The sequence below is a fragment of the Loxodonta africana genome, chromosome 1, assembly GCF_030014295.1.
Source record: "Loxodonta africana isolate mLoxAfr1 chromosome 1, mLoxAfr1.hap2, whole genome shotgun sequence".
Lineage (NCBI taxonomy): Eukaryota > Metazoa > Chordata > Mammalia > Proboscidea > Elephantidae > Loxodonta > Loxodonta africana.
This window is the reverse complement of record NC_087342.1, coordinates 107,851,693-107,866,556: the sequence shown is the minus strand read 5'-3', so window position 1 is coordinate 107,866,556 and position 14,864 is coordinate 107,851,693. Positions and strand designations below refer to the sequence as shown.

General features: G+C 35.6%; 1 protein-coding gene across 9 annotated transcripts in view; it reads left to right on the top strand.

Moving 5' to 3' along the window:
• The window catches only part of SUPT3H (SPT3 homolog, SAGA and STAGA complex component), a 556,168-nt gene that overhangs the window by 364,224 nt on the left and 177,080 nt on the right, over positions 1 to 14,864 (top strand). For all 9 annotated transcript variants that reach the window (XR_010322261.1, XM_064286858.1, XM_064286849.1 and 6 more), the window contains one exon: positions 4,002 to 4,141. Coding sequence is in view for 8 of the 9 variants with exons in the window: in XM_064286858.1 (XP_064142928.1) it covers positions 4,002 to 4,141 (140 nt within the window). In the remaining variant the exon portion in view is untranslated. The remainder of the gene's footprint in view (positions 1 to 4,001; positions 4,142 to 14,864) is intronic.

The window sequence follows — 14,864 nt, the reverse complement described above, 5'->3', positions numbered from 1 at the left end:
AGATACTGAAACCGCTTGGCTTTCAGGGATCTGTGAGAGCTTGGGGAGAAGGCTGACATAGACCTTTCCAGAATATGCCTCTCGACTTGCAAGAGCTGAGAAGGAGCTGAATGGGTGGGCTGAATTTTCCATATCCCTGAAGCTGGAAGAATATGAGGAGAATGAGAGCTAGGAGGCTTACAATTAGAGTACCTTAGCAGGTTCTGGCAGTCAACCTGCTCCTATGTTTACCTGCTCTGCCTTCCACTACCTATGGGATTGCTCTTACATAGGGTGTCCCAACAACCACACCTGATCCCCAAAAAGCAAAAAAGAAAAAAAATCTCCGGTTGGGGGCACAAACCTAGACAGAGGAAGATAAGACAAACAGAACACAATACCTGCCCAGAAAAATAGAGCTGGGAGGTAGATGACAACTTAAATTAAAAATAGTAAGAAGTTAGTGATATTCGAACGTAGTACAGAAGAGATTTTCTAGAGCTAGCACACATAGCTTCCCAACTAAATAACTTGAGTACTTTTTTAAAAATCATAGTCTCTCTTGAGACCAAATACAATAGCTGTAACCAAGCACATAGTAAAATATAAACGTGGAAATTATGAGGGAAAAGGTAAGAGATGTAGACGATAAATCTAAGGCACTTAACATGCATTTGATAGGCATTTCAGAAAGAGAAAAACAAATGAAGGAGAGTCAATTTTTAAATAAATGATAGAAGACAATATCCGTAACTGTAAGTAAACTTGAGGCTAAATAGTAAAACGGTTATTGAGTTCTAGGCTTTTTTTTGTTGAGCAAGTATACACGCTTGGAATATCCCAGTAAAATTTCTGATCTCTGAACATAAGCAGAAAAATCTTACAAATGACCAGCCTCAACAATGCCCCCCACCAAAAAAAAAAAAAAAAAAGGAATAATTGAATAAATTAGATTGTGATAGAACTTTTTTAACACTGGAAACTGGAACACTTGTAAAAATTATGTAATTGGCCACAAAGTACACCTTTACAAAAAGGAGTAAGAGTAGATATCTCAGAATCTGATTCACTGATGTTAATTCAGTAAAAGTATAAATAAATAATAAAAACAGCAAAACATATTACCTTCTTGGAAATTAAGAAATGCACTTACAAATATCCCTAGGATCAAAATGGATGTCAAAAGAATCGATGAAAAGAAAAATGCTTCATGCAGATATCTGTAGGACTGAGTGAGAACAGTCCTGGGAGTGGAAAATGCGAAAAAGCTTTTGTTTACTTTGGCTATCAGAACTAATGTAATTAGGAATAAATTTAACAGGAAAGGAAAAACTAATTGAAGAACAATAAACATAATCTTACTGAATGGGAAGCATATGTTCTTGGACAGGATATCGCATATATAAAATTCAAACCAAAATTAATAAGTAAAACTGATGTAGCTTTAGATATAATCCCAGTGATATTTTCCTGGAATTGTATAAAAAAATCTTAACATTTCTATGGTAGAATAAAAGCTCGTATGTAGTTCAGAAAAGAATAGGGAAAAAAAGTAGAATATACTGTAAAGATTGTGGTGTCATGTAGTACTAGATACGCAGATCAGTGAAACCAATTAGAAAATCCAGGAATAGAACCTGAGGGGTGTGTGTGTGTGTGTGTGTGTGTGTGTGTGTGTGTGTGTGTGTGTGTCTGAGTGTAAGATATGACAAAAATTCCGTTCCATTGGAAAAAGCTGTCTTATCTGATCAGTGGGTCTGTACGACTAGCTATCCATTGGAAGAAAATAAAAGTGAACCTACAAAATAAACAGTATACAAAATAAATTCCAAATGGATTAAAGATGAAAAACGTACCAAAAGACAAAACAATATTAATCTGAAAAGAAAACTTAGGATGTTACATTTACATTTTGTGGGAGTAGAGCGAAGTCATTTGAAACAAGAAGTTATAGAGGAAAAGATGAACTTATTTCACAGTATATAGTTTAAAAAAGATGCCTGAAATCAATAGACAGATGGGAAACTAGGAAAAACATTTTTAGTTTGTAGATGACAAAGGGTCAGTATAAAAGAGCTCTTTTAAATTGACAAGAAAAAGACAACCCAGTTGGGAAATGGGCAAAAGATAAAAATAGGCAGTTAACAGAAAGGCTTATCTAGATAGTTGAAAAACATGTAAGAAAAATACTTGAATTCATTGGTAGTTAAAAACTGAAACCAAACCCATTGCTGTTGAGTTGATTCCGACTCATAGTGACCCTATAAAACAAAAAACCAAACCCGCTGCCGTTGAGTCGATTCTGACTCACAGCAACCCTATAGCACAGAATAGAACTGCCCCATAGAGTTTCCAAGGAGCACCTGGTGGATTTGAAGTGCCAGCCTCTTGGTTAGCAGCCATAGCACTTAACCACTACGCCACCAGGACCCTATAAAGGACAGAGTAAAACTGCCCCGTAGGGTTTCCAAGGAACTCCTGGTATATTCAGACTGCTGATTTTTGTGGTTAGCAGCCGTAGCTCTTAACCACTACGCCATCAGGGTTTCCCATTGGTAGTTAGGGAAGTTTAAATATTTCATTCACAATGGTATATCATTTTATACCCATCAGACTTTCCCCATATACAGTAAAGGCATCTCTCTTTGCCACTGGAATGTAAAGTGTTAATGCCTTGGAAAGTAATCTCATTACACCTATTAAAGTTTAAAGTGTTTGTAATGCTTAGACCAGTAGTCCCACTCCTAAGAATCGATGCCATAAAAATAATGCCTGTCAGACAGAAGAGAATATGAGTGGGGATGATTATTTCAGCATTGACCTCAGTGGCAAAGAACAGAACCATAAGTGTGCGCCTGTCTGTAGGGTATTGGTTGGAAAGTGATGGGACATACATACCATACAATATTCACACAATTCAACCCTTATTAAGAGTGAATTAGAGCTATACCAGTTGATTTCAAAGAATTCTCCTGCCTCATTGAGAAAAGTGAGATCTAATATATATATATATATATATATATGAAGAACCCTTTTATAAAAGATAAACAAAAAAGACCCCTATAATTGTGTGAGTATATATAAACATGAAGAAAATACATGGATGGATGCGTACTATGTGGCTAATACTAGTTACATCTAGGGGGGAAGAAGATGGAGAAGGGCAATCAAGCAACCAGTTTGTATGATATCATTTTTATATATTTTAATTATAGTTGTAGTTATATATATCTATAAAAACTTATTAAAAGAAAATGATATAAAAGAAAAATTATGAATCTAAGAGAATAATGTTAATTCTTAATATCTTAAAAAATTTTTTATTTTTTTATATAGGTATCGCAGAGCTTGAAGGGTTTTTTATTTTTGAAATCTCTGTAGTCATACCTTAAGTTGTCAAATTTTGCAAGAAAAATATCCAGATATCTCACAATGGTTGTATTTTTTATTAAATTTTATTTTGTTACAGTTTTCATTTTGCTGTTATCTTTGGTGCATAAAGTTACTGAATATTAATCTTCCTTGTAGATAGTACCTTTCATTGTTAGGTAATATTACACCTTGTCTCATTTATTGCTTTTGGTCCTGAACTATATTTTGTAACATTAATGCTGCCAGCCCTGCCTTCTTTGCTTGCATCTGCCTAGTTACATATACTTTTTTTTTTTAATTGTCATTTTTTAAAAAGGTGTATCTGTTATAAATACTACATAGCAGGATTATTTTTCGAAATCCGAGAGCCCTCCTTTTTTGTAAAGGTTTTCAGCCCATTCATACTTACCATGGTAATTGATAATTTGGTTTTATCCTTTCAGTCTTATTTGTGACATACATAAATATATGAATGATTTAATTCTAGATAACTTATACTTTATTTTTGGATGCAAGCGTTCTCTTTTAAGATTATTTTGACAGGAATCCCAACTCTGTATTTCGTATGCAATATTCACGATATGTAATGATTGATACTGTTTTAAACCTATTGAGAATGTTTCTTTTTTCCTTCCTTTATCTTCATGAAGACAAATTGAGTGGCAGCAGTAACACAAACAAAAGACAAAAAATAGCTCAAGACTTTCTCAACTCTATTGACCAGACAGGAGAGCTCTTGGCAATGCTTGAAGATGATGAAATTGATGAAGTTAAACAAGAGAGAATGGAGGTATGGTACATTCTTCCCTTTTTACAGTAATAGAATAACCATGGCAGTGCCTATGCCACTTGCTTCTATTCTAGTGTTCTTTAGACGTTGTCTGGAATGTCCAAGTCATTGGCTTTATGAATGAAAGGAGGGTGGTGCAGTGGAGTAAGCCCTGGAGAAGGAGTTAAGCTTCAACTTCTGAGTTGACTTTGGGGGATGACTTCATTTGTCTGTCTCTGTTTCCTTCTCTGCAAATGAGTAGGTTTCCAAGTTTCCTTTTGGATCTTACATTTAGCAATATTACTTTATTCCATAAAAACTAATTTATAATTATTTACTTATTTTTTTTTGTTCTAAATCATCCAGTCATCTTTGTGGGCAAAGGTAATTCTTACTGCTTTTGTGTTGGCATGTAGTGTGAAAAGCAGTTTTGCAAGCTGTAGTTGCAGGCTTATAGTTGGAATCCCTGGCAAAGTAGTACCCAAGGCAATGATATGCTTTATATCATGGTAACACAAAGTTAGCGCCACATATTTGCATTCCCTGGATGTGTTTTAACAGTGAATAAAAAAATTGCATGCCTTCCACTTACCTTAGCTATCTACACACGAAATTAACATTTCTTTAAATACTTTTTAAAAAAATAATGATTGATTTGAGTATCTTCCAAAACACAAGGCAGTATGCTCATTGTTCTTATTACTATCGTATACTTTTACATGTAAGTAATCTCCATTTTCCCCTTCTGTTAACCTTCGACAAGAGAGGTAATTCCAGAACTCCAAAAGGTTGTGCTAAGTGCCTACTTTATCATAGTCTCTAGGCTTGCTAAAATGTAATTATTTCATGTTAAATTTTGGAGGAAGTCCAATAGACATACATGCTTTATAAACTTTAACAACCTTCTTTAAAGAATTAGTATGCTTAGATCATGAGCTGTGATGGCAGTGTTCTTTTTAGGTATCAATTACCTTAGAAATGTGTGGTTATCTTGGTTTTGGGCAACTGCAAATGGTTTTAGTTCATATTCGCCTTGGGCCAAAAACATGCTAAGTTGTCCAAAGCAGATGATAAACATATTATTTCTGATGTCATTATGGCCTAAACAGGATATGATTGTTTAGTGGCATGGTTTCACTTATGATACATTACTCAAAAAGCAAATATTGTTTATGCTTTATTTTAAAAACATTATAAAAATGGGCATTAAGAAAGGTTTGTTAAGGAAGGGCTCTACATGAAACATTAGTAAAATTGAACAAGCAGCTTTCCAATTTTGATGGGAAAATCACTGTCAACCAAGCCCATTGCCCAGAAGGGCATTCCACAATCAAGGAGAAGAAAAGAAATGAAGCATTTTGTAACACTAAGCTCGTAATAGCAGGCTACTGTGGGTCTGGAAAAATGATGAGTCAGTAAGGTACAAGTAAAAGTCAATAAAATATCTGGAAATATGGGGTAGAAAAAGCTTGAGCACTTATGCTGTGTGTATACTTCTCCCCTGTAGTTATATATATATAAAATATATATATGTAATGTATATATGGGTAACCAGGGTAATAAAGTATCAATCGTATATAAAAATAGTTATAGTGAAAGTGCCATCTATGCAATAAAAATTAGATTGGCAGTTTGTCAAGCTTTATATAATAACTAAAACTTTCTTTAACCAGGATAACAAAGAGTGGTTTTGAGATTCTACTCATCCAAATAACAGAGTTTAACTGGGTAAAAAATGCTGAACTTGTAGACATAACTGTAGACAGTAGAAAGTGGAACCATTAAGGGCATAGGCCTTGCCTGCTTTTAATTTGACAGGTTATAGTTTCAAGCGTAAACCACAACTGTGGCAGTCCATATGAAACCACTTTGGACTCACAGACTGCAACCTCTTGCTTTAAAAGTGCAGTAGAATAATCAGTCCTGGCATCACTCAGTGATTTAATTTTCCTCTAAGCATCACTTATGGCTGCAGAAACTTTATTTACTACCTTCTCCCCTAACCCATAAAAACCCTAGATGTATGAAAATGGTATAGGCCTACCAACAGAGCTTATTTTTGTGTTTCTTTCTTTCTTTTCTTTATTTAAATGTAATGTAGAAGAGAAAAAAACAGTCACTTGGGACCCTAGTGTTTCCTCAAATCACTGAGCAAGAATACAAAAGACAGATGAAGCTCTTTCTTATTGTTTCCAGCAGACTCGTATGTGTGCCTGGCTTTGTGTTTCACTCATAATTTGCTCTGTTAGTATTAAGCATATGTGACTTGAAATATAAGAAATATCTGAATTTTTTTATCCATTTCTTCTCGCTAGTTCATCATCCTGATAGTTAAGTAACTCTTCACCTATTTCTTTTTCTCCAGCACCAGATTTCTGCCACTTGCGTGTGTCCATAAGTAAAAGGAGCCCTGGTGGTGCAATGGTTAAACACTCAGCTGCTAACCAAAAGGTTGGTGGTTCCAACTCGCCAGTGGCACTGTGGGAGAAAAGACCTGATGACCTGCTCCTGTAAAGATTATAGCCTAAGAAATCCTGTAGGGCAATTCTACTCTGTCACGTGGGGTCACTAAGAGTCAGAACTGACAACTATAATAGAATAGGTCTGTGATCTGATCTCTGAAACCAAAAAAAAGCCAAACCCAGTGCCGTCAAGTCGATTCCGACTCACAGCGACCCTATAGGACAGGGTAGAACTGCCCCATAGAGTTTCCAAGGAGAGCCTGGTGGATTTGAACTGCTGACCCATTGGTTACCAGCTATAGCACTTAACCATTATACCACCAGGGTTTCCCTGGTCTCTGAAGAGCCTCCTAAATTATCAAATAAAGATTAATGCTCAGATTGTTTGAGTGTATTTGAGGGTCTGGGAGAGTGAAGGAGTCAGGGAAATTGTAAGCATAATATTATACACATAACAAATTCCTGGCTGCCTCCAGCTACCTCCTTCCCCTACCCACTTCCATTCCGGAACGAGGCAGGTGTATTTTAGTGTTGATCCTATTTCTTTCCTCCTGTTTTTGAAATCTAACCAGCCAAATGTGCTGTGTCAACCAAAGGCCAAGAAAGGGCCATTAAAAGCTGCAAATGGCTTTGGACCTTGCTAACCTGGGGGAGCTGGGGTCATTCACAAAAGAGCCTTGCTTAAGGCCCAGCCACTCCATTTGTGGAGGAAACTGAGAAGCTCGTTTATCACTGATCAAGAAAAATATCCAGTCTAGTAAGCCACTCGGTTTGTGAAGGGGATGTAAATACAGCACACTTAAAAAATGGGATGAACTGTACCTTGGCAGTTCGAATCCACCAGCTGCTCCTTGGAAACCACATGGGGCAGTTCTGCTCTGTCCTATAGGATCGCTATGATTCAGAATCAACTCAATGACAATGGGATTTTTTTTGGTTTTTCACATACTTCTATTATCTTATTTTCAAGGTTAGAACAACTTCCTGACAACTTACAGTTAAAAAAAAGTGTTATAAGAATATATATGTTTCTAATTCTAAGTTCAGAAATTCTCTACTTAGAACTTTACATTATAAGTGACTATGCACAGGTGCTTAAAAGCATTATGAAAACATCACAACAGTGTAAAGAGCATTATAGAAGCATACATAATAGATGCTTACACATAAGTGCTTTAAGAACACTACAGAATCAAATGTGATTTTGAGAGTATACCGAAAGCGTACATAACAATCTACCCCTTGATCTGAAAGCACATTTTATGTTCAAACCTGAACACGCAATCTTTTTAGAGCAATTTTTATCAAAAATATTCTAATTAGCATAATGAAAACAAAAGTTTTTTATATGGCTTAAAATCCAATTATAAAATTTGCAAAAGCTTAACTTATTTAACCATGTAAACAAACTTTTGAAAATTCTTTTATTAGGTAAATGTCGTTTTTATCACCTTATGTGGATACAAGCATTGGTAGCATGTTCTAAGGCATAGGCAGATACCATAAATGTTATGTTTCAGGCAGTTGTTATTTTTAGAAATTTGTCCTTTGTTCTTTATTTACCTTTTGGATCATGGATTGTGTATGCTTCATTTCTGGTTTCAAATAGTTGTTCACCTGCTCATATTTTTCTAGGGTTGATTTTACATTAATTGGAGGAATATTTGGGTTGGTTTGATGATATATTTTAGAAGTAATTTTTTATTTTTTTTTGTCCTGTATGGACCAGGAATAGTATGCTTTGCCTCTAGTAGTAACATTCAGAGTATTAATTAATTAAATGCAATCTTGAAGGGGAAAGTCTGCATTATTGCCATATAGAATCATCAGCATTTTGGAACATGCTACAAAGGTATGGTTTCCCCAAACTATAGACAGCTGGTTGTTCAGGCATTAAGACAACAGTCACAGGAATTGGAACATCCGGAAAATTAACCTTGTCGGTAGTTCTCTATCAGTGTTCCATTCTGATAATTGATCATGTGGGACGTGCATGCCTTCTATACGTAGAGGTTTTTTTTTGGCTCTAAGCATCCATTCTCCCTGTTGAAATTGAGGTATCATCACAGTGTGATAACCCAATTCTGTAGTTTATTTTCTTGTTTATTTTTTTTAGGGTTAAAATTTTGAGTTAAAATTATGTTGTTTGTTTTAAAAATCTTTTAGTTTAACATAGAGACCATTATTTAGAAATCATGGTTGTCAGATTTTTATTAAGTTTTTTATAAGATCATTTAAAAATAAGAGTTTTTTTTTTTATTGTCATAGTATCAAACACTGGAGTTTAAAGTTTAATAGTGTGATTTGGAGTAACCAGGTGTTTTTATATTAGCTAAAGAAGTAGGACTCTTTAAAAGTTAAGGTATAAGATATAAACCAAAATCATTGCCATGAAGTTGATACGGACTCATAGCAACCCTACAGAATGGAGTAGAACTGCCCCATTGGGTTTCCAAGGAGCATCTGGTGGATTCAAACTGCCATCCTTTTGGTTAGCAGTCGAAGTCTTAACTACTGTCCCGCTGGAGCTCCAAGGTATAAGATATAGAAGGGTTAATTATAATAGATAACATATAGTGTAAGATGCGACAGTAGGGTGTATTATAACATAGTGTTTGTAAGTTTTATTGCTTATTAAATTTATCATTGAAATTAGTTTTAAATGAAATCTTAGTATTTGAGGGAAGTGAAGAAATCTATGACATTGCTTTGAGATCTGCTGTAATGAGATAGCCTGTTAAGATAAAAATGCTGGGAGCATTTTTAATTTAAGTAGAAGAGTTTTAAGAAGACAGCATAGCTTTTGGTGACATACCTAAAATTGATTAAATGGGAATTAGAGAAGTGTCTTTAATCTGTAGGAGTGTAGATTTTTTTGTAGTTACTCCATAGGGTTGTTGTTTTTTTTTTTTTTTTTTTTTTTTGGTGGCTGGGGCAATAATTTATCCTTTACTAAATAAGTTATTATTAGATTTTATAAGGACTTTGTCAGAAAGTTTATTGTGTTACTTATTGTTATGGTATTGATTATCTTAATATTATTAGGGGAAGTAAGCATTATATCTATGGAAGTAGAGGTTTTAATTTGTTTTCTAGTTGAGAGATTTGATTTTTTTTTTAATTGTTTAGACTATTCTCTAAGTTTTGGTCATTGGTTAAAATTCTTAATTTCTATTTAAGCAGGCCATTATATATTACTAGTTGCTGTAAGCTCATAGGGTCATTGGAGGCCCAATAAAATGTCTGCTACTATGTTGTAAGAGTATTTTTTTTTTTAGAGATAGGCAAAGGACTAATGTAGTTTATTTTAAAAATTTGAAAAAATTTGAAAATTTGTTTAGGCTTTATCCTCAATCTGTGTTTTTTAGTAAGTCTTTATGTCTTACAATCTCTGTAAGTTTTGTAGTGTGGAGCTATGTGTTGTAGAGTTTCTGTGATAGGGCAGATTTTCTTTGAGTGCCCAGTTTTTGGTAGCATGAAATCATGTATGTCTACTTTGTTTAAGTGCCTATTATATATATTCTTTCTGAAAGTAGTATTGGAGATCTGTCTATTTGCTAGCTATTACTAGGGTTTCTTTTTAGCTTAGTTTTAGGCATTGTCTAATTTTAAGTATTTTTTGTCTAGTTTTTTTATGTGTTTTGGTTCTTACTGTATGTCATTTTGGCTGATACATTCGTCTTAAGAAGTTTATTCACCGATTATTATATTGTGTCTCTTTGTTATTGTCTGATTGATGTGACATAAACTTTAATGCTACTATTTTGTAATGTTTTGTCAAATGTCTTTTTCTCATATTTCTTGGATGTCAATTTTTAGTCATGTTTTTGTCAAGCATTAGATCCTATGGCCAAGGCATTAGCAACTGTCCATAAATTTGTATATAAATATCATAATTTTATTTTTTTGTTAGGATTTGTCTGATATTAAGCCTGTAGCCACCCATTTCGTAAATTGTGCAATTTACTTACAGCCTTTTTGGTTAGGGTCATGTTATTTACCTGAGGTTCTTAAGGCTGGAGCCTTCCAATGTACTAGAAATGGGGTCATGGTGGCGTAACCATCTGTAAGTCATGCATTGATGGTTCTCACTGCACAACTGTTTGGACTTGGATTGGCTCACTCCTTGGAAATTCTGGCAAACCCGTTATTGGCAATGATGAGATTTTCTCAGCTAATGCAGAGGGTTGACCATCCAACCATATTACCCTCTTGGGCATGTCCAGTTGAAAACTCTTTGGTCCGATGTTATGCCTTTGGTGAGCTAGGCATTTGTTAGACCCGTTCCAGGATTGGTTGAGGTACGTGGAGCTGAATACTCCTTTTATTTATTTATTTTTTTTAGTGGCTCTGTGTTTTCTAGTGCTTCATATAAAGTCTACAGATATGTTTTTCCATGGAAGAATATTTATGTTCCTCCCAAGGAAACTTTTAGACTAAAAGCCGATAAGGCTAAGATTTTTATCTATAAAAGCTTTGTGGCAAAACCTTGTGAATATAAATATTTTAAGCTTTGATTTAGGATGAATAGGTTTAAGATTATAGGATTAGTGATTGTTCTCTCTTTAATGACTAATTTTTAAAAACTTAATTGGTCTTTGTAGTTTATGAGGATCAATTGTCCATCCTCTTAAGAAATGATATGAATTTCAATGTGTGTATGTGTGTGTGCGCATGCATGTGTGTGTGTTGTCCCATTATGATGTCATTTATATAAGATATAAATGGAGGTGTCTGTATCTGATTGGAACCCTGGTGGCACAGTGTTTAAGAGCTTGGCTGCTAACCAAAAGGTCGGCAGTTTGAATCCACCAACTGCTACTTGGAATCTATATGAGGCAGTTCTATTCTAACCTGTAGGGCCACTCTGAGTTGGCATTGACTCGACAGCAATGGGCTGTATCTGGTAATGTTCTCTCTAATTTAGGTAAAGTTTTGTTTAAGTGTAATCAACAGTAGTCAGTATGGACTGTCTATTTCTTTAACAGACCAAATAGGGTTATTGTATGAGGAGATGGTTGAAATACTTACACCTTTACCTAAGAACTTTTTTTCTAATGTTTTTTTTAAAATAGTTTTTATTGTGCTTTAAGTGAAAGTTTACAAATCAAGTCAGTCTGTCACATATAAGCTTATATACACCTTCCTACATACTCCCATTTACTCTCCCCCTAATGAGTCAGCTCGCTCCCTCCTTCCAGTCTCTCCTTTCGTGACCGTTTTGCCAGTTTCTAACCCTCTCTACCCTCCCATCACCCCCCTCCAGACAGGAGATGCCAACACAGTCTCAAGTGTCCACCTGATACAAGTAGCTCACTCTTCGTCAGCACCTCTCTCCAACCCATTGTCCAGTCCCTTCCATGTCTGATGAGTTGTCTTATCTAAGAACTTTTTATCTGTGATGTCTTTAAATCTTTTTTAAAGATTATATTGTGGGCTGTTTATATATATTTTTTAAACAGTGGATCTATTTGGTTGTAATTAAGTTAGGAATATGAATAGAATTTTTAATTAGATAAATATGGAAGTTTGATGTCTATTCTTATGTGTGTATGTGCTTTAGGTGAAAGTTTACAGCTCAAGTTAGTTTCTTACACAAAAATTTATACACACATTGTTATGTGACCCTAATTGCTATCCGTATAATGTGACCACACGTTCCTCCTTTGCACCTCGGATTTCCCGTGTCCCTTCAATCAGCTCCTGTCCCTTTCTGCCTTCTCATCTCACCTGCTGACAGGAGCTGCCCATTTAGTCTCGTAGATCTACTTCAATTCCAGTCTACTCTTTATCTGAAGAGTTGGCTTCGGGAATGGTTTTAGTTCTGGGTTAACAGAGCCCGGGAGCCATGTCTTCTCAGTTAAACCATTAAGTCTAGTCTTTTTTACGTGAATTTGAGTTCTACGCCACGCTTTTCTCCTGCTCCATCAGGAACTTTCTGTTGTGTTCCCTGTTAGGGCAGTCATTGGTGGTAACCGGTCACCATCTAGTTCTTCGGGTCACAGGCTGATGCACTTTCTGGTTTATGTGACCGTTTTTGTCTCTTGGGTTAATATTTTCCTTGTGTCTTTGGTGTTTTTCATTTTCCTTTGCTCCACATGGGTTGGGACAAATTGATGCATCTTAGATGGCCACTCGCTAGCTTTTAAGACCCCAGATGCCATTCACCAAGTTATAATGCAGAACATTTTCTTAATAAACTTCGTTAGGCCAAATGACTTAGATGTGCCCTGAAACCATGGTTCCCAGGCCCCTGACCCTACTACACTATCCCTCGAAGTATTTGGTTGTATTCAGGAAACTTCTTAGCTTACTCCAGTGGTCCTGACTTCCCTTGTATTGTATGTTGTCCTTCCCTTCACCTAAGGTAATTCTTGTCTACTGTGTACTTAGCGAATTCCCCTCTCTCTCCGTCCATACCCTCGTAACCATCAAAGACTGTTTTCTTCTGTATTTAAACCTTTTCTTGACTTCTTATAATAGTGGCCTTATGCAATATTTGCACTTTTACAACTAATTTCACTCAGTGCAATGCCTTCCAGATTCATCCATGTTATGAGATATTTCACGGATTCCACGGATTCATCCTTGTTCTTTATTGTTGTATAGTGTTCCGTTCTGTGAATATACCGTAATTTGTTTATCCATTCATCTACTAATGGACACCTAGGTTGTTTCCATCTTTTTGCTATTGTGAACAGTGCTGCAGTGAACATGGGTGTGCATATATTTATTTGTGTGACAGCTCTTATTTCTCCAGGATATATTCCAAGGAATGGCACTGCTGGATCGTATGATACTTCTATTTCTAGCTTTTTAAGGAAGAGCCAAACCAATTTCCAAAGTGGTTGTACCATTTTACAAGTGTCCCAGTCTCTCTACATCCTTTCCAACGTTTATTATTTTGTGTTTTTTGGATTAATGCTAGCCTTATTGGGGTAAGATGGCACCTCTTTGTAGTTTGATTTGCATTTCTCTAATGGCTATTTATCGTGAACATTTCCTCGTGTACCTGTTAGCCACCTGAATGTCTTCTTTGGTGAGGTACCTGTTCATATCTTTTGGCCGTTTTTTAACTGGGTTATTTGCCTTTTTGTGGTTCAAGTTTTGCAGTACCTTGTAGATTTTAGAAATTAGACCCTGATCAGTTATGTCGTAGCCAAAGAGTTTTTCCCAGCCAGTAGGTTGTCTTTTTACTCTTTTGGTGAAGTCTTTGGATGAGCATAAGTGTTTGATTTTTAGGAGCTCCGAGTTATTTAGTTTTTCTTCTTGCGTTTGTACGTTGTTAGTTATGTTATGTAAACTGTTTATGCCATGTATTAGGACTCCTAGCGTTGTCCCTATTTTTTCTTCCGTGATCTTTATCATTTTAGATTTTATATTCAGGTCTTTGATCTACTTTGAGTTAGTTTCTGGGCATGGTGTGAGGTATGGGTCTTGTTTCATTTTTTTGCCAATGGATATCCAGTTATGCCAGCACCATTCGTTAAAGAGACTGTCTTTTTCCCCACCGAATGGACTTTGGGCCTTTGTCAAATATGAACTGCTCATAAGTGGATGAATTTACATATGGATTCTTAATTCCGTTCCATTGATCTATGTATCTGTTATTGTACTAGTACCAGGCTGTTTTGACTACCGTGGCATTAAAATAGTTTCTAAAATCACATAGTGCGAGGCCTCCCACTTCGTTCTTTAGTAATGCTTTACTTATCCGGGGCCTCTTCCCTTTCCATATGAACTTGGTGATTTGTTTCTCCATCTCATTAAAAAAGTTCATTGGATGTTTTTTACACTTATATAGGTCTCTTTTGGTTTCTTGCTGTAGTGTCTTATAGTTTCCTTTGTATAAGCCTTTTACATCTCTGGTTAGATTTATTCCTAAGTATTTTATCTTCTTCTTAGGGGCTATTGTAAATGGTATTGATTTGGTGATTTCCCCTTCTCTTTGTTGGTGTAGCGGAATGCTGCTGATTTTTGTTCCAGTAGGTTTCTTATGGATTCTTTAGGGTTTTCTGTGTATAAGATCATATCATCTGCAAATAGGGTTACTTTTGCTTCTTAGCAGTTTGAATGCCCTTTATTTCTTTTTCTAGCCTAATTGCTCTAGATAGGACCTCCAACACAATGTTGAATAAGAGTGATGATGAAGGGCATCCTTGTCTGGTTCCCATTCTCAAAAGCAATGCTTTCACGCTCTCTCATTTAGGATGATGTTAGCTGTTGACTTTGTATAAATGCCCTTTATTAATGTTGAGAAATTTCCCTTCTATTCCTATTTT